The sequence below is a fragment of the Camelina sativa genome, chromosome 11 (assembly GCF_030686135.1).
Source record: "Camelina sativa cultivar CO46 ecotype springtype chromosome 11, ASM3068613v1".
Classification (NCBI taxonomy): Eukaryota; Viridiplantae; Streptophyta; class Magnoliopsida; order Brassicales; family Brassicaceae; genus Camelina; species Camelina sativa.
The window spans coordinates 35,907,167-35,925,685 of NC_141890.1; the positions used below are offsets into that span (position 1 = coordinate 35,907,167).

Below are 18,519 nucleotides of genomic sequence, written 5' to 3' on the forward strand. Positions count from 1 at the left end.
AAAAAAACATTAACCCGTTTAAAGATACCATTATCCATCTAATTTACTACGTGTCTATTTTTACTAATCCTCATTGATCATAAGAATGGGAAAGAAAAATATCCAAAACTGCCTAATCCACTCGTTACGAGACACGTGTCCATATCAAAAGGGTAAAATCGTAAACTTATCTTCCTACAAGATTCTCTTTATATATAGCCCTTCCCGGTCTTCTTTTCTTCTCATCATTTCTGTAGAATTTTCCCGAGAATCACTGAGAATAAATGCTGGCTGTGTTCGAGAAGACGGTGGCGAATAGCCCCGAAGCTTTACAGAGTCCACACTCTTCCGAGTCTGCTTACGCGTTGAAAGATGGATCTCTTGCGACTCATTTCTCTTCTGTGAATCCAAACTCCGTCACGCTTAACTTCGGATCTTCTGGATTCGTTGCTTACTCTCTTGATAACACTGATCCTCGTGTTCCTAGGTCAATCTCTACTCCTTCTTCTCTTTTATTTTGTGAAATCCCTAATTGATAACACTAATCCTCGTTGCGCTTGTGATTTTACTTGGATTGACTTTTTATTTTGTGCTTGCGATCTTGAACTGTTACTAAAGATTCTTGGTAGAATACGGCAATAGAGATTCTACAAACTTACACTAGATGATGATGATGATGATGATGATGATGATGTTATCGCTGATTTAAGATGATTGAAACTGATCTACACTAGTTTTGAGTAATTTGTGGTTGATGATTTTTGTATATTTGTTTGGTAATGTGATTTTGGTTTCTTTTTTTTTTTTTTTTGAATTTTGGCAGATTGTTTACTGTGGTGGATGACATTTTCTGTCTCTTCCAAGGACACATTGAGAATCTTCCTTTTCTGAAGCAACAGTATGGGCTCAGCAAAATCACGAACGAGGCCATCATTGTGATTGAGGCTTACAGGACGTTGCGTGATCGAGGCCCGTACCCTGTGGACAAAGTTGTCAGAGATTTCCATGGCAAGTTTGCGTTTATCCTCTTTGATGGTGCTAAGCAAACCGTCTTCTCTGCTGCTGTAAGGAAACATTCTTGTCCATTTCTTTTGATCTCCTTGTTTTTTTAAGTTGGCTTTTATATTGTAAGCACGTTGTTATCAATGTGCGCAGGACGCTGATGGAAGTGTGCCATTCTTCTGGGGTAATGATGCTGAAGGACATCTTGTTCTTTCTGATAACACCGAGATGATGAAGAAAGGTTGCGCTAAATCTTTTGGTCCTTTCCCTAAAGGTAACAACTTCACTTTATTTGATTTTGACCCTTTTGAAGTTACCCATCAGAAAGATTGGTATAAGCTATTTATAGTTTGGTAAACGCATAGACGACAGCAGAAAAAAAAAACTGTGCTGACCGCTTTATTATGTATTAATAGGTGTAGTATATATAGAGATCCAGTTAGGGGTTTGCTAATTTCAACGAGGGTTTTAATTTAGACATATTTTATATTGATTGAATAGAAATATCAAGTGGAAAGATTACATGGGTCTGTGTGATTGTTGTATGGCAATTGACTAAATGATTACATGGTTGTTTATTTGGTATTTAAAGGTTGCTTCTTTACATCGTCTGGAGGATTGAGGAGCTTCGAGCACCCAAAAAACGAGTTGAAGCCAGTGCCGAGAGTGGACAGCTCAGGAGACGTGTGTGGTGCAACCTTTAAAGTTGACGCTGAGACTAAGAGAGAGAGTACCAAGATGCCTAGAGTCGATAGCTCCCAAAATTGGGCCGGTCATATCTAAACCGGAATCATACATTATCACAAAGCTCAACATCTTCCTTCTCTCGTCTTGTCCCCTCTCTTTCCTTACATGTTTTGAGTTAGATTGAGACAATATTGCACACCACAATGTTCTCTCTCTCTCTCTTGCGTCTATGTACATGTTTGAGTTGGGGATTTGAGAAGGATGATGTCACAGTTTTGTGAAACTTTGGAACCATAAGACGAGACTTTTGTTTCTCTGTTTGCGTTACTTAAAATCAATAAAAAATAAGTTTTGTTTTGTTTCATCGTTTGTGTTGACTATATCGCTTCAGTTAAATGTTGAGGTTTATGAAGTTCATAACATATATAAAATTATTAATGAATAAACGTTTTATCAATTCAACACCCTTAACGATTACCTTATAAAACATCTCTTATTTCTTGTCACCAATCTTACATTGACAAACAGAAACAAAAATCTTACATCCAAAACCAAAAGCAAAAAATGGCAAAGTCTCTTCTCATGGTAATAATGGTGTCCATAGTAATTTTTACATGGTTCGTCCGACTTTCTCCCAGATACTCAATCCATATACAGACGAGGTACTAGAAGATGTGGCCGATTCTCCAACTTCAGATTTCGAAATTTACGTCGAATCTCCTGATGAAGCTCCACTTGAAGAGGCTGATTCACCCGCAATGGAGTATGACACAGAGCTTGCTAGCCATTACTCGCACAAACAGCTCGATTTTCTTGACGCTTGCATTGAAAAGCAAGGCAAGAAATGCGGAGGTCAGGTTTTCAAGAACATGTTCGCTGAGACTCCGCAAATCACTGATGAATGTTGTCATCATGTATTGAAGATTGGCAAAGATTGTCATCTCGTATGGGTTAAGTTCATATTCACCTCGTATGAGCATAAAAGTTTTGCTTCTAAGGGTATTCCAAAAAGCAAATAGTCATGGAACGATTGTGTCCATAGAGTTGGGAGCAACATTGGCGCTCCGGTCTCTTTGGAGTATTAAATTGATATTCCCTGGTGCTGATGATATGTCAATGCGTTTTTGGTAATTTGATTGTTTTACTAACTTGTTTTTGCTAATTAAGAAGCGAGAGCAATAAAAATATTTTACGTTTTTATACATTATACATTCGAACTAGTCCAACACAACTAAAAATGCATACGCTATATGATGTTGAATCACATCTGTGTTGGAATTTCTTTCTACTTGTGCAAAGTAGAATAACTTTTTTTTTAATCAAGTTCTTTAACTTTAAAAAGGTTAGAATCAGGCGTGTATGTTAGGTCTCCTTTCTCTCGACCACACTCTACACCAAGCTTGCTACTTATTTCTTCAATTCTTGTGGTGACAACACCAAATTGTTCATTTTGAAACTCCATCGTCTTCATGCCAATGATATTCTTCTTCTCCGGTTTGTTCACAAGAAAACAATTTTCATTCTCTTTATGCATTTCTCTCGAACATTTCTGTATGATTGTGATTTCTTTGATGGGAGAAAACAAGCTTCATGTATTTGAGTCGAATCTTCACACTCCTGCACCATTTGTGCTGTTTGTATCTCACTACTTGATTGATATCTACTTGTAAATTCAGAACTATCCTCTTCTTCCAATGTCACATGCCTCTCTTGACATCTCCACATTCTCATTTCGGAAAATCATATCTTATTCACATATGATTTTTGCACTCTGTTGAGAATATTTCCGTTTAATTGGAAAACTTTTGTGCACCATTTTTATCTTAATAATCTTATTTCTCTTAACGCCATACCATTTAAGAAACACTAAGCAAACGTTTTGCCAATCCAGGAACTAGAAAGACAGGAATATCAGAATGGTCAAGGAGGACGAGGTTAGTGTAATATATTTAATGTTCCAATGGATTTGGAAAGAAGATTGTCTCTGTTCGCAACCATACATAAGTTCTCTCAGAGATTTGTCTTGTACCAAATCCCAAGATTCCAACGATCACCATTTCGAGAGCTTGTTGTGGTCTTTAAGAAACCAAGCTCGAAGACATCACCGGGAGACACAATGGTTCGGTTGCTTGAGATTGTCAGAATTTCTTTAGAAGACAAAGTATTGATCGAGAACACATGAAGAAACAGAATTAAGACAGCGAACAAGAAGAAAGTGCAAGAATGGCAAGAGTTTGGTAATGCGCCTCGATCTCATCTCTCTCTTGATCACTACTTTGTTTCTTACGCTCTTACACTCTTCTTTAGCCCTTGTATATAGATTTCTTCACACATTGATTTTTAAATTTGCATAATCAAGTGAACAAAATTTTCCACGTTCTATTAATTACTTAACTTGAACAAACGATTCTCATTATAAAAACAAAACAAAAAAGAAAACAGATTATTTATTTATTTATTTATTTTTTGTCAAGCAAAGAAAACAGATTAAAAGATACATTTTTCTAGCATATCCGGAAAGATTAGTTCCTCCTTGACATCATTTGATCTCTTCCGCGAATATGATGACATCGAAAATGTGTTGTACTGCACAACAGATATCAGAGAAGCTAAAATCAGACTTGGACCTCTTGATAGATTTACATTTAAGAAATGTACAAACATTTTCGTTTACTCAGAACACTCGAAGAAGAATGCAAGTTTTTGTCAACGTCGTACCTTCATCTTTTGGGATATTCGGCTGATCAACCACGAGGTATTGTAGCGCGTTTAGATCACCAGGACTATAAAACAGTAAACAATAACATCAGAGCAGTTTTCTAAAATTGCCACAATTTTAACAAGGCATCATTGTTCTCGGTACCTTGGTTTCAGGATAAGACACGTAAGTGCCGAAAGAATTGAAGATTTGAGATGGTATCTGCGAGAATTTAAAAGCACAAGACGTTTAAAAAGAATGATGATTGTAACTCAACAACTAAGCAGATTCTGGTTGCTTACTCTGATTGATGCATGTCATAGAGGATAGACAGCCCCTCTAAGCAATCAGCAATGCAAGGTTTTACTCCAATTCGTTCCTCTACTCGCCTCTTGCTTGATTCAACTTCTAGTAAATGCAAACCGTCTCGATGTAGCTTCTCTAGTGTCAAAACACGGCTCCAGAATTCTTCCCTGACATCAGCATCGCCCATATGCTATACGTTTCAGCAGTCTTTACTTACTACTAGAACCCGAAACACTCACGCTAGCAACATTTTAAAGTAAAACCTTTCTTCCCTCAATATATACTTACAGGACGTTTCTCATGGAACGCAATAGAGTGTCCAGTTGACCCATCTGCTGCTGCACAACTGCGTCTTCAATCCCTTTCATGCATCTCAAAGCTCCATAGCTCCCATGATTTTGCATTTCCTATTCTCAAACCCAAATAAATCACACATGCAGTTTTGAAATTTCTGACTACAAACACACAAAAATTCCAGCAACCTGTAATCTCTGGATGATAGAAGAAACGTTTCTGAAGAGGGAAGCCCATCGACCTTGAAGTGCATCCCACTTTTCCATCTCCTCCTTTCCTTTTCTGAACTTCTGCTGCCATTTCTTGATTACTGCCTCCATTCGGAAGACTCTAGGAATTTCGCTATTGTAACCTAGAAAGAGACGAGTATGCCTTTGGGTTTAAGCCATCCACCAAAAGGGGTAAATCAAGATAAGAATGCAAACCGACCAATCCCTACTGAATATAACTTTAAATGCTCTCTATTACTATTTTATCGACTAAAGATGCGATAATGTACATCAAGTTTTCACATCTACAAAGACTAGGATCAAATTCTAATCTCCCTGTGAGCATACAACTAAACATAAAGATCAAAAGTGCCATCCATTAGATCGCCAGAATCTGCGAGCATTTTCTGTAGCACGAGCCTTTTTGATCTTCAGAAACAGCTTATAAGCCAATTCTGTTTTGTTTGAAGACATTAATTTACTGCTAAGCCTACTATATACGAAGCGGTTTGGACAAAATCCTTTACGCATGGCTTCTTCCATCACAAGCACAGCATTATCTAGATGACCAATGATACAGAGCCCATCCACAATATACTCGTAGACTTCCACGTCAGAAGGATATCCACACTCTTGCATTTCGTCCCATACGTTCAACAGCATCCCACATTTTCCAAATCTTGATAGCCGCTTAAGCAACAACTTATATGCGCTTTCTGATACCTTACACCCAGCTTTTCTTGATTTTTGATAGATGACCATTGCAGCATGTGGTGGACCATAGCTGCAAAGCGGCTCGAGGAAAGAGGTAATGAGCCCTGTGGTGGGAAGAACCCCTCTTGACAACATCTCTTCGAATATCTCAAGCGCATCAGAAACCTTACGGCCTATAATGAGCCCAGAAACAAGCTTGGAACACGTTTCCAAGTTAGGTTCACATTCCTCATCCAGCATCCTTCGATAGTACCTCATAGATTCATCAAAATCCCGAGCAGATATGAAATTACAGATCATAGCGTTGTAAACATTAGCGTCGGGAACATTACCCTTGTGCCTTATATTATCAAAGATCTCAACAGAATCATTGACACGACCAGCTCTTCCCAACCCTTCGATAAGGTGGCTGTAAGAAAAACAGTCAGGACCAAATCCACTCTCCACCATCTCCTTCAAAACCTTTTCCATTTCTTCAATCTCACCGAGCTTCGACCACCCACTAATCATAACATTATAACTACAACAGTCAAAAGGTATAACACCTTTCTTTGCATTAAACACCGATTTCGCAGCAGTCACATGCGAACGCTCACATAGACACCTCAACAATGCATTGAAAGACTCAGTATTACATTCCACCCCAAAGCTTTCACTTTCCTCAAACAATTCTATCGCTCTACGCACATAATGAACCTTAGCAAAGCTGTCCATAGCAATGGTTAAACACCTAAGATCAGGGTTAACCCCTTCACACACCATTTCCTTTAAAACATCCATCATACAAGAGAAAAACTTTCTCCTTCCCAACGCTCTTAAAATCACACAGTAGCTATCAACATCTTTAGATACACCACCAGGCTCACGAATCGCCCAATTGAAAAACGTAACCATCGCTTCACCGCTTAGGTTTCCACGGTTAACAACATCAGCCACAATGTGGATACTTAAACCAATACCAAGACTAGTCAAACTCTTTTGTATTGCAGACTTCCCTTTCAATTTCTGAAGAAACACTCCTCTAATTCTTTCCTCCGGCGACAAACACGAATCGATAGCTACTTGATTCCTCGAAACTGTTTCCTCCTTCGCTTTATTAGATGTAATTGGAAGCAATGAAGATAACTCAGCTAAAACATAACTCTCATCAACAACAGTATGGTTCAACGGCTCTGACGCTGTGCAAACTGTGCGATTGAATATGGAACTTGAAACTAAGGTTTCTACATCTACACGATGAACAAGACGGAGTGATTCCATAACTAAGTTCCATCTCCTAAGCATAATAATCACTCGATTCCAAAATCTTTAAAGGGTTTGTGATTAGTGTAAGTTTAACTTAATCACTCCTAAGAGAAAAAAAAAACAAAGGAAAGATACAGAGATGTGTAAAATGAGTGATTAAAGAGAACTTACGAGGAAGATTGAAGAAGCTTTGCTTTGGGAAAACTATCAATGGAGAAGAAGAAGAAGAAGAAAAGCAGAATGTTTCTACCCGGTTTAGTTAGGGTTACTGCCTTACGGTTTATGTTCGGTTCAATAGATAACCAAACGAAAAGTCTTATACCAAAGTGGTTGGTTTAGAATGAGAACAAAGTATGGGATATTTATCAAATTAGACATTTTTCGGCCCAAATATTAGAAAATGGGAACTCTAGCCCGTATTCTCGGAATTAGGTCTTTTTCGTGTGGACGAAAAGACAATTTTAGTCCTGGAAAGTGAGCGGGAGTTGAGGCGCTTGAAATTCCAAAATTTTGAGAAAAAATCGAAAATAGAAAATTAAAAACCCAATCCCTAAATGTATAACGCGATGTGTACTGTGCGTTGTTTGTTTTGTGGCTGAGAAATCGCGATGTGGTACGGAGACTCGTGGATTACTTAAAAGCGAGTTAGTTCAGAGGATATAAGAGTTGATTTAGGTTGTTGTGGATATTTCGATCTGAGTTGGAGAGGAAAAAAAATTTTACTTGCTTGGGTCAAGGTGGTTAAGAGTGAAACTGAACACGTGGGATACACAAGGAGAAAATGAATGCTGAGGTAATAGTTGTACCTCGTTTTTTTCTTGTATACTTGGAAATACAATTTCAGGTTTACCGATAACTGTATCATCGAATATAGGTTTCTTAAAAGTGATAACAGCCAATATACATCGTTTTAGAGGGTTATTATCGTCTTATTATTGTATGATTAAGACACCAACTCATATTGTTTTAGGTACTTAATTATGTCTTAGATGTTGTATATGGTTATTCCATTGTTTCAGAGAAGCTTCGTGTGTTATTGCTAGTCGAAAAGAGCAGAGTTAGCATAAAAACTAGTACTTTATGATGTTAGGAATGTAATTCCGATGTCTAATACAGTTTTCTGCTGTCTCAGGGGGAGGAGGTGTCAGTATATGTTGTCGCCGGCAACAAGAGTTGAAAGTGGTGATGAGTTATTGGATCCCAATGTCGTATTTGATGTACAAAGTGGTAGCTCATTCATCGATGGAGTTCAAACTGCAAGTTCAGAGGAAAATAATCTAGATGAGTACCAGAGCTGGACTAACTTTTATGACAGTGGTGATGATGGAAATTGTGTTGTACCTGTTATGGAAGAAGGTGGACCTTCGTGTGTGGCTGAACCTGATGATGGTGATTGTCGTGTTCCTATTATGGATGAAGGACGACCTTCAAGTCCACCAACACATGAGGGTAATTTTCTCGACACGTCTTGGTTAGAGGAAGGCAAAGAAGCTCCGGAAACAGATGTTGGTGAGGAGGTTCTCGCATATGTTACAAGTTCCGTCAATATGCCGCTTAGTCTTGAAAACTTTTATGAAGACTGCAATGAGCAGGGTAATCTTCCAACCAAGGATGTTGAACCTGTTTTTGATGATGTGTTCGACCTCACTAACACAGATGTGTGCTGCTGTATCTGTTGAGGAAGATTCTCTATACACTGGGCGTGTTTTCAAAGACAAAGCAGATATGCAAAACTGCTTATCCCTCTATGCAATCAAGAGGCTGTTTTATTTCAGGCAGACAAGGTCTGACCCAGAGAGATTAATATTTGTCTGTGTTGACCCGACATGTCGGTGGATAGTGTTTGGCCATGTTGTATCGAGGAATTCAAAGAACTTCGAGGTTCGGACAGCAACTTTAACCCATACTTGCACGATCGCAACAAGGGCCAAGTATTCTAAGCTAGCTTCAGCGAAAGTTATTGGGTCTGTCTTGGAACGGAAGTATGCAAATGGATTAAGAGGCCCAAGAGCAATAGACATACCAGACATAGTGCTTGATGAACTTAAAGTTTCAGTGACCTACATGAAAGCGTGGTATGCAAGAGAGACAGTAGTAAGGAAAACGAGAGGCAGTGATGAAGGAAGTTATGAACTACTAGCTGTGTATATGTATTTATTGAAGCAAGGCAACCCTGGGCCTATTTATAAACTGGAGTATAAATTGGGGGAAAAAGAGAATAAGCAGTTCAAATACCTATTCTTTTCTCTAGCTGCCAGCATTGCAGGTGTAAAACATATGAGGAAGGTAGTTCTTGTTGATGGCACAGCAATCAAGGCCAAGTTCAAAGGTGTACTTCTAGCTGTGAGCATGCAGGATGCTAACTTCCAAGTGTTTCCTATCGCATTTGGAATTGTTGACTCCGAGAATATAGCTGCATGGACGTGGTTTTTCAGGCATCTTTCTGGTATACTTCCAGATACTGAAGATCTGGTCATTGTTTCTGATAGGCATCGGTCGATTTATGCTGCTGTTGATGAAGTCTATCCTCAAGCTTTCCATGGAGCCTGTGCGGTTCACATTGAGAGGAATGTTAGACACTTTTCTCAGAAAGGTCTTTCAAACTTAGTTGGTAAAGCTGCAAGGGCGTTTAATGTCAGTGATTTTACAAAATGGTATACCGAAATCGGTGTAAGGAGCGCCAGATGTCAGGCGTACCTGGATGCAATTCCTCTTGAGCACTGGACGCAAGCATATTGTCAAGCGAAATGCTACAACATCATGAGTAGCAACGTAGCTGAAGCTCTAAATGCGGCAATTGCAAAGTTTGTGGAACTTCCGATTGTTAGTATGGTGGAGTCTATTGTTACCATGGACTGCCAATGAAGATTGCTTAAGCTTCTTGAGAAGAGAGGTTTTATCCGGCATGTAATCCCCTATTGTTACCATCCGCAGCAGCCGTTTGAAAGAGTGGAGACCCCAAGGATAATTGAGGAAGAACTGAACATTTTTAACCATCTCTACAACTTCTAGTGATGGTTTCAGTGGTTGCGTCCGGCACAACAATATTCCTTCTACAATAACTATGAGACAAAGTCGAAACTTACGCCAAACAGGCATACCTGGCTCCGTCTTCAACATATTTACAATGTTCTTAACAGTCGTTGAACCAATTTTATGACCAATGAGCTGATACGGAGCATTACCAGTAGCATGCGTAGTAGCTGTAACAATTTCGTTCACTGCTGGCAAAGGAGAACAACAAAGGCCTGTAATTTCCTGAAACTCACTCAACGAGAATTTAAGAGGCTGACCTCCAAACACAAACCACATTTCCTCGCTATTATCACTACACAACTGCCTACATAACATCTGGTGAACCAATTGGCCAGATAATGAACATTGACGCACCGAAAAACGGAATAAAGAACCGAGCGGCGATGCCAATAACAATTTTAACTCAGGCAGACCTTCTAAAACATACAAAATATCAATAAGATATTCAGGTTTAGAGTAAGAGTTGATACGGACTGCATGGCCAGGATAACAATCAACTTGAAAAAGACTTTGTGGCAGCTGACCTACGTAGAGATAAAGGTACAAGGTTTGATAACGATGAACAATAAAGCATAGATGTAAGATAGACATAATGGTTTAAACGAACATAAACATAAAGATTGATGGACTACAGGTAGAAGGCAATGAAAACTAAACCCTAGAAGACAGGTTCCAAGGAGAACCCAAGGCGATGACATATAACTAGTAGGATGATACATTACAGAAACTGAACAATAGAAAACCGTACAACACACATAAACATAAACACTAGTAATTTACAGTTATAAGGCGATGAATAATAAACCGTACAATACAGTATCCCAACAGAACCCAAACAGAGCAAATAAACAACTACCATGAGACGTGAGTGGCTTAAACGCCTCAAAACCGCATAACAATGTACATAATCTTGACGAGTATGAATTGGCAGGATGAAAAGTAAACATAGAAGGCAGCAAGGCAGACATTAGCAATCAAACATACAAGGCTAACAATAGATAACGACGAAACTAAACCCTACAATAAAGTATCCTATGTGAACCCTAAACCCTACAACATGTATACGAGCAATGGTTAGCAAAAGCAGACAATGAAAACTAAACCCTAGAAGACATTTTCCCAGGAGAACCCAAGGGCATGATTAGTAACTAGTAGGATGAGACATCACTGCCAGAATTAATAGAAGGAGAATTGTAATAACCTGTTGATGTGAAATCCGGAGACAGAGTTACAAAAGGATTCATTGATAGGAGTAAATCGTTGCAGAGTATAGAGAAACCTGTTAGGAAGACAAAGCCGTTAATATTAATTTAACCTACACACGACCTATAATCATGGAAGCAGACAACATAATATAAGCTGCAGAACATGTGACGGTTGGAAGATGCAGTCGAGAGGAACAATAATTTCAATTAACAAATAAGAGAAGGAAGCTTACAATGGAAGGGTCAAAATGACTTTCGATCTGACCGATGATATTGTTTGCAGACTACAATTTACAACTCAACCGAGCAGATCAGAGTTTCGATGAATTTGGAAAGACATAGTTGTAGTCGATGGTCGATTTACCAATGGAAGGCTTATTGGCGGTTGCTCTGGAGGCGGAAGAGAAAGATAGAAGGGTTGTCGGAGATGATGAAATTGTGAGGCTTCAGATATGAGACGTCATCAAATTATTTTGTGGTTTGGCGAACAGAAGGAAAATGCGAAAAAAATAAAATAAAATAATTAACATATTATTGAATTTGAATTGCGTTGCATTTAGGGAGAAGGTTACAAGCGTCTTTTCGTGTGACAAATAATGCCTGAATCCGAGAGTACGGGTTAAAGTTCCTAAATTGATAAGATTTTTTTAAAAAATGCCTTATTCTATAATTTTTCCGAACAAAGTATAGAAAAAAGCATGTTCACAAAAAAAAATGCATTTTTAAAAGGGCAGTTGACAAAAATAACACCATTTTAAGTTTTTCTTCCACAATTAGTACATGTTTTCAAATGTTCCAAAACTAGCACAAATTTATATTTATTAAAAAAAATATTAATAAAATTAAAACAATGTCGAAATCGTAATATCGCAACCACCATGTGTTCTCTCTCACTCATCTTTCTCTCTGATTCCAAACCTAATTACCGACGAACCCAATCGAATCTGAATCAAAGGTGGTTCATGAAGTCGAAGTCAATGAAATCAGTAATTGCGACACTGCAGAGGAACCCATGCATCGATAATATTCAACTCCGGTGAATTTAATTCCGGTAAAAGTTGCATAATCGACAGGAGAGAAGAAGAGGAAGTCGGTTTTTCCGGTGCTAGATCTTTTATCTCCTCTTGTATGTTTCATTCTTCTATTTATCACTTTCAATTGCCACACTCTTCTACACTTTTGTTTGATGTGAGTCTTGGTTTTAGAGATTTCTCTAGTGGTAGTTCTGATGTTAGTGATGGTAAAATTTAATCTGAAGAGGATAATGATGTTATTGATGAAATTGGGGTCATTTGTGTTGAATCGAGTACTAATCCCAAAGAAGTAGGTAACGATCTGATCAGAGAGGTTTTAGAATGGTTTTGACATGCCAGGAAACCTACAATTAGGTTCTTTTGTTGGGCTGCAGAGAAACCATAGTTTGCTCATGATTCAAGAACCTGCAATTATTATGTTGTATTTTTGTTAGGCTGCAGAGAAACTCCATAATGAATATTGTTGCAAAGACTAGACAGTTCGATGGTTTTGGTTCTTTAAGAGATGGGTATATAAGGTCTATTGAATTTGGATACAGTTCTGTGAAGTTTTTAAGCTACAATTTTCATCTTATGAAAATTCAGGAAAGGTTCCTTAAACTTGAGGATGACCTTCGTAAAAAGTTAGGATTTCAGGATGAACATAAGGATAGATAATCAGACTCTGTAATGATGTGGTCTTTAAGACTATGTTTTGTTAGTTAATCTTTAGCTTCTCTTGGATTGTTTGTGAATCTTAATTTTTATCAGATTCCTTTTAAGTTTCTCAAACATCCACTGCTTTGATACATTATCTAGACTCAACAAGAATAAGTAAACTAAATAGCTTGAGTTCGTTGTATATCAAGTGTTTGTTTGCATATATTCTGTTTTAATTGTTTTAAGTTGACAAAGTGTGCTAGTTTTGCTTTGCTAATTAAGACACATTAAAATATTTAGGAATTGTGTCTGTTTTTTTTACAGAATGCAAAAGTTCTCTACTATTTATGGTTTTGTGGAGATAAACAAGAGCTTAGTCGAGATGGTAAAGTATATTGCAAACAATACCTTCAGTGAGGCTTTCCTACATCCAAAATCGTTGAGAATTCATGAAGACTTTCCTGAAACTTATTCCCTGATTTCAATTTTTATTGCAGGGAATGAGGTTGAAGATTTCTCTAAGCTATGCCATGCTGCAGATGATACAAGATGCAAGTATGTTCTGGATATCTGCAGATGAGACTGTGTTCCTTTATCCAATTTTACTATATATGTTGTTTAGACATATATGATGCTTGAGAAACTTTTAAAATTTTTTTGGTACTTGTATGATGTATAACATTCTCACATGTTTATGTTAGCACTTTGCTTTAACTGTGACTGAGCTTCATGAAAGATTGTATGAAATTCGGAAAAGATTGCATGAAATTCGGGAAGGATTGTAAGAACTTTAGGAAGGATTTCCTTGAACTTTAGGAAGGATTTCCTTGAACTTCATAATGGCTTTCATAAAAAAGTTTAGATTCCCAAACATCAGAATGTGCACAAAAATGAAATCATTACCCATCATAATCTACTAATATTTGATACATTGATCCAAAATACACCAAAAATATATATTTAGAAACACATACATTTAAATTTTTGAAGGTTCAATAATATTTAGGAATGACTTTTTGAAATTCAGGATGGTCTTCATAAATATAGTTGTTAAAAAAGATTACATGTTTAAAGTGTTCTTGCTTAAATTCAGGATGGTTTAAACATGTTGTGTGCTCTGCCATGGAACATCTTGTTCATCATCAACTCTTCTTTGCTGAAATCAGTATGTAAAAAAACCCACATTACAATTAAACACATCAAAGATATCACACACTTCTCCAACACAAGACACAAGATAATTCTATCTTGTAAAGAAACATTTCAAAGACATCACAGACATAACACTAAAATACTTCATAAAATCCGTTTAGGAAGGTCTTCCTAATATTTATGAAGGCATTCTTGAAATTTAGGAAGGTCTTCCATAATGACGAACACAAACTTCCACTCAAGTGTCCATTTTCTCATCTTCATCATCAACTCTCTGCTTTGTTCTTGAAATATCTGTTATCATGTATATCATCAATCACTTGAGTAGAGCTGAAAACCTTATTCAACAACATGATCAGTCCATGAATTCAATTTTTGTTTTAACATTACTTCAAGAGATATATTATATATCACATTTAAACTAATTCTGCAACACTACCAGATTGATTAACCTTAAAACTCCAAGAAACACTACCAATTTGATCTGTGCCATTAGCAAAACAATTCAAAAACTCATAGCAATCTACTTTACCAAATTCAACAACTCCTAAACAGCTTACACTTCTTCTCAAAAGAATCATAATTCATAAGAATACTTAAAACTCTCCCACATAATCTTACCATTATTTCTATCATCTTGTAGCATAAGATTCCCAGAATCCAAGTAGCTGAATCACGCTCCTTTCTTCCACCTCTCACCACCATATCCATTGTTGTTCCTCTTCCTCTTCGACGATCTCTCTTTGTCCTGATGACAAGAGTCTTCCACCAACTCCAGCAAATCTGTAAACCATATTCTTAATATGTAATTTCTCGATTTGCTTGGTCTCTTATCATCGTCTTTTTCGTATTTATCCTTTTCTTCATCATCTTTGTTGATTTGGAAGTGATTATTCAAATTCAGAGGTAGTCATGTGAGAGGGCGAGCTGAGATTGGAGCAGGGTTCAAATCCAACTCTTCATTTCGATTATCGAAAGGCTAGATCGAGATAGATCCCATACTCTGTTTCTTAGATCGGAATCGTTCATGCATTTTCTCGGTCGTGTGCCTACACAAAATAGCTGACCGGTCAACGTCGGAGCCCAGAACGAGATGCAACGATGGCGACGTTTCTCCTGGAATTGGCTGAAGATGAGCTAGATCTCAGATGTGGTGATTCACGACAAGCTTCACTAGAGAAATCCAAAATCGTGAGTTTAATTTTTAAAATAATAAATTCTGTATATAAATTAAATATCATTATCACTTAATACTACATTTGGAAAAATTAAGCTTATGTGCTATTTTTGGGAAAAAAACCTAAAATGGTGCTAGTCTAGGGTATTTCTCTTTTAAAAATTGTAATTTGGTTTTACAAAAAAGTAAATTTGTATTTTCAAAATAAATTTTATTAAGTAAATATCTGTTTAAATTTTTTTTTATCATACTACGTATTTCATTTTAGATAATTAGAAAGAGAAACACATATACATATTGAAGAACAACCGAGAGATGATGATAAAAATCTTCTTATGTATTTTTTGCCAAAACATAATATATTTGATTTCTATTTGCTAAATAAATATTACGGAAGTAATTATATGTTTCTTTAAGCTATAGAATATTTTTACCAAGTGAAAGATAAATTTTTCATTGGTGATATAATAAAAAAAAAATATGAGGGGTTTGCTCTTAATTTAGACATATTTTATATTGATTGACTTCAATACGTTTTTAGTGTTTTCGAAGGCTGCTTCTTTACATCGTCTGGAGGATTGAGGAGGTTCGAGCACCCAAAGAACGAGTTGAAGCCAGTACCGAGAGAGTGGACAGCTAAGGAGATTTGTGTGGTGCAAGCTTCAAGGTTGACGATGAGGCTAGAGGTGAACTTATCATTTTAAAGGATTTTACAATATTTTTTATAATTATTTATTCAATTTATGTAAATGAAACGATCTGACCCGTTTTTTTTAAATAATAAATAATAGTAATAGTATAATAATAATAATACGTAGACTACAACTAATGGTCTCATACCCACTAGCCACCTAACCACAATCACAATCAACAGCAGAAATAACCAATACCAATATCCAATTAATATCCAATAATAAACCAACAATTATAACATAAACAATATCCAAAAATCAACCAACAAGAATCATAGAACCAGCAACCTAGCAATGTTTCTAATGACCCAACTCTAGCAACCTAGCAATGCCAGATAACAACTAATTGGGTTCTTAGAACATCCTCCTCTTCATTGCCTTGATTCCACGATCACACTTTGCCTTTACCTGCACCACAAACACAAATTGCAATGCATGAGTATTTTATAAACAATCAGTAAGGCAATCCTCCCATCTACTGGGCTATACACACAAGCAATAGAGACATCTCTAACCATCAACCAACAATCAACAATCAACCATAACAAACCAGGACTCTGCATCGACCGACACCAAGCATGCATCGATCGACACCAGTTGGGGTTGCATCGACTGACGCATGATATGCATCGACCGATGCAAGGAACACCAAGCATGCATCGACCGATAGTCCCATTGCATCGACCAACGCATGCTCGACATAGCACAAAACCCCTAAGGTTTTACGACCGATACTCCCATTGCATCGACCGATGCACATGCCGAGCATCGTTTTCCCCCGAAGCTTCTCGCCGGATCTTCGTTCCTACAACCACAAAACTCGATCCCAAGCCACAAAAAAGCTTCCCAACATCCCAAATAACATTCTAACAAGCCAAACAACACATAAACAAGCAGATCAGAGAAATCTCCAGCTTAGATAAGCCATGGTCATGCACTTACCTTTGCCAAGACGAATCTAAACCTCAAACAAGCAAGAAAACATTTCTAGGAAGCTCCTACAACGATTCCAGCTACATATCTCTAAATGAACAGCCTCAAACTCCCAAAATCTCACCAAGAACACTTAGAACTCTTTTCCTCTCTTCTTTTCTCTCAGAAACGGCTAAACTCGTCGAATGAGACAAAACACTCGAGTTAAGGGTTTTCCCTAACCTAAAACGCAGCGCTTAACTTAAACTCATCCGCACTAAACCGGCTATGCATCGACCGATGCAATCCCTAAACCAGGATTTCGGTTCGCGGATGTTACAATAAAACTCTTTAAAATAATTCAGAATCTCTTGTTATTCAATTTGCAATTTATAAACCCTACTTTAAATATTTAAAATATCATAACCTTTTTTAGAATGCTACTTTGAATGATTTTTGAAAAAAAAAAATTGATTTTTTAGTTGGAAAATATGACTAACAAAATCATGAGAATTTTTGAGAAATACCCCTTTTGGTGTATCCCTTTTCAAAAATACCTTTTTCATCTATCCATTTTCAAAAATGCCCCTTTTTAAATGTAAAAAAAATATAAAGTTTTATATGGTTCACAAGGTACTTCTAGATAATAACTACTATCTCTAGGCTCGATCCAAATATTTATAATGTTTGAAATATTTTAAAAGGTTTTTAAAAAGTTTACAAGATTTTTAAACAGTTTTTAAAAGGTATTTATACTGTATTTATAAAATATATTAAAAAAAATTTACACACATATAAAGGTAATTTGTGTATATATTTATTAGCTTATACACAAATTTTGAAAATTTGCAAATTTTAAAAGTTTTTTTGGTAAAGTTTGAAAGAGAGTATATTTTTGAAAAATGGTATTGCAAAAAGGGGTATTTTTGAAATTCCTCCCAAAATCATAGGATATGAGGTAGAGTTTTGAAGGATTTGAGTTGGAGAAAAAAAACCTATCCGATAAAAGTACAGAGAGATACCTCAATCATAATTTTTCTGGGAAATCAAAATTGAGAGAGAAGAATGATCCGAGAGAGAACATAACTGGGAGCTGGTAATGGTTTTTCTTTTTTCACTTGCTTGTTCTTCTTCCTCGCTTTCCCGATCACTCACAAAAAAAAAAAAAAAAAAAAAAAAACATCGTTGATGCTCTCAACTGGGTGACAATGATGGTGAAGCTTCGCAATCTGATCATGTGTCATGGCAAAGCATCAAATCATGTGCCAGAGACAACCTGGGATTGCCATTGGACGACTGTGTGAGAAATGTGACGGGAAATACGTGATATGTGATTCGTATGTGTGTTTGTGTCAGTGCCGACTCAAAGGGGAAGGCGAGCAGTGTGATGCCTAGGGGCACACTTTATTACTAAAAAAGGGGTCTATCATATTATAAAAAGGGGGTCCATAATATCTTTGATATTATAAAAGAAGGTGCATTACTTTTCGTATATACTGATGTCAAAACAAAATATAACCAAAAATTAAACCTATAAT

General features: G+C 36.9%; 3 protein-coding genes and 2 pseudogenes across 5 annotated transcripts; 2 read left to right on the forward strand and 3 right to left on the reverse strand.

Moving 5' to 3' along the window:
* Positions 1-215: 215 nt before the first annotated feature.
* Positions 216-2,032, forward strand: LOC104725074 (stem-specific protein TSJT1). Its single transcript, XM_010443678.3, has 4 exons — positions 216-466; positions 803-1,043; positions 1,135-1,255; positions 1,574-2,032. Exons 1-4 carry the CDS (start codon positions 264-266, stop codon positions 1,762-1,764), a joined length of 756 nt encoding a protein of 251 aa, XP_010441980.1. The 5' UTR covers positions 216-263; the 3' UTR covers positions 1,765-2,032.
* A 70-nt stretch (positions 2,033-2,102) lies between these two features.
* Positions 2,103-2,753, forward strand: LOC104728616 (protein DOWN-REGULATED IN DIF1 11-like; annotated as a pseudogene).
* Positions 2,754-4,027: 1,274 nt separating this feature from the next.
* Positions 4,028-7,430, reverse strand: LOC104725077 (uncharacterized protein At5g43822). 2 transcript variants are annotated; one of them, XM_010443680.3, is made up of 7 exons: positions 7,306-7,430; positions 5,155-5,318; positions 4,961-5,079; positions 4,669-4,839; positions 4,532-4,588; positions 4,387-4,451; positions 4,028-4,254 (listed from the first exon to the last, which is right to left on the reverse strand). In XM_010443680.3, the coding sequence occupies exons 2-7, from the start codon at positions 5,284-5,286 to the stop codon at positions 4,208-4,210; spliced, it is 591 nt and encodes a 196-aa protein (XP_010441982.2). In that variant the 5' UTR covers positions 5,287-5,318; positions 7,306-7,430; the 3' UTR covers positions 4,028-4,207. The 2 variants fall into 2 exon arrangements, with proteins under 2 accessions (XP_010441982.2, XP_087327898.1); XM_087471772.1 differs by lacking the exon at positions 7,306-7,430 and having other exon boundaries at positions 5,155-5,620.
* LOC104725075 (putative pentatricopeptide repeat-containing protein At5g43820 pseudogene) lies at positions 5,412-7,299 on the reverse strand (annotated as a pseudogene). Its single transcript, XR_015571042.1, has one exon. The product of XR_015571042.1 is annotated as a putative pentatricopeptide repeat-containing protein At5g43820 pseudogene (transcript).
* A 2,600-nt stretch (positions 7,431-10,030) lies between the features above and the next one.
* On the reverse strand, positions 10,031-10,761 carry LOC147934864 (uncharacterized). The gene is made up of 2 exons (XM_087472831.1): positions 10,115-10,761; positions 10,031-10,049 (listed from the first exon to the last, which is right to left on the reverse strand). The coding sequence occupies exons 1-2, from the start codon at positions 10,759-10,761 to the stop codon at positions 10,031-10,033; spliced, it is 666 nt and encodes a 221-aa protein (XP_087328957.1).
* Between the last annotated feature and the right edge of the window lie 7,758 nt (positions 10,762-18,519).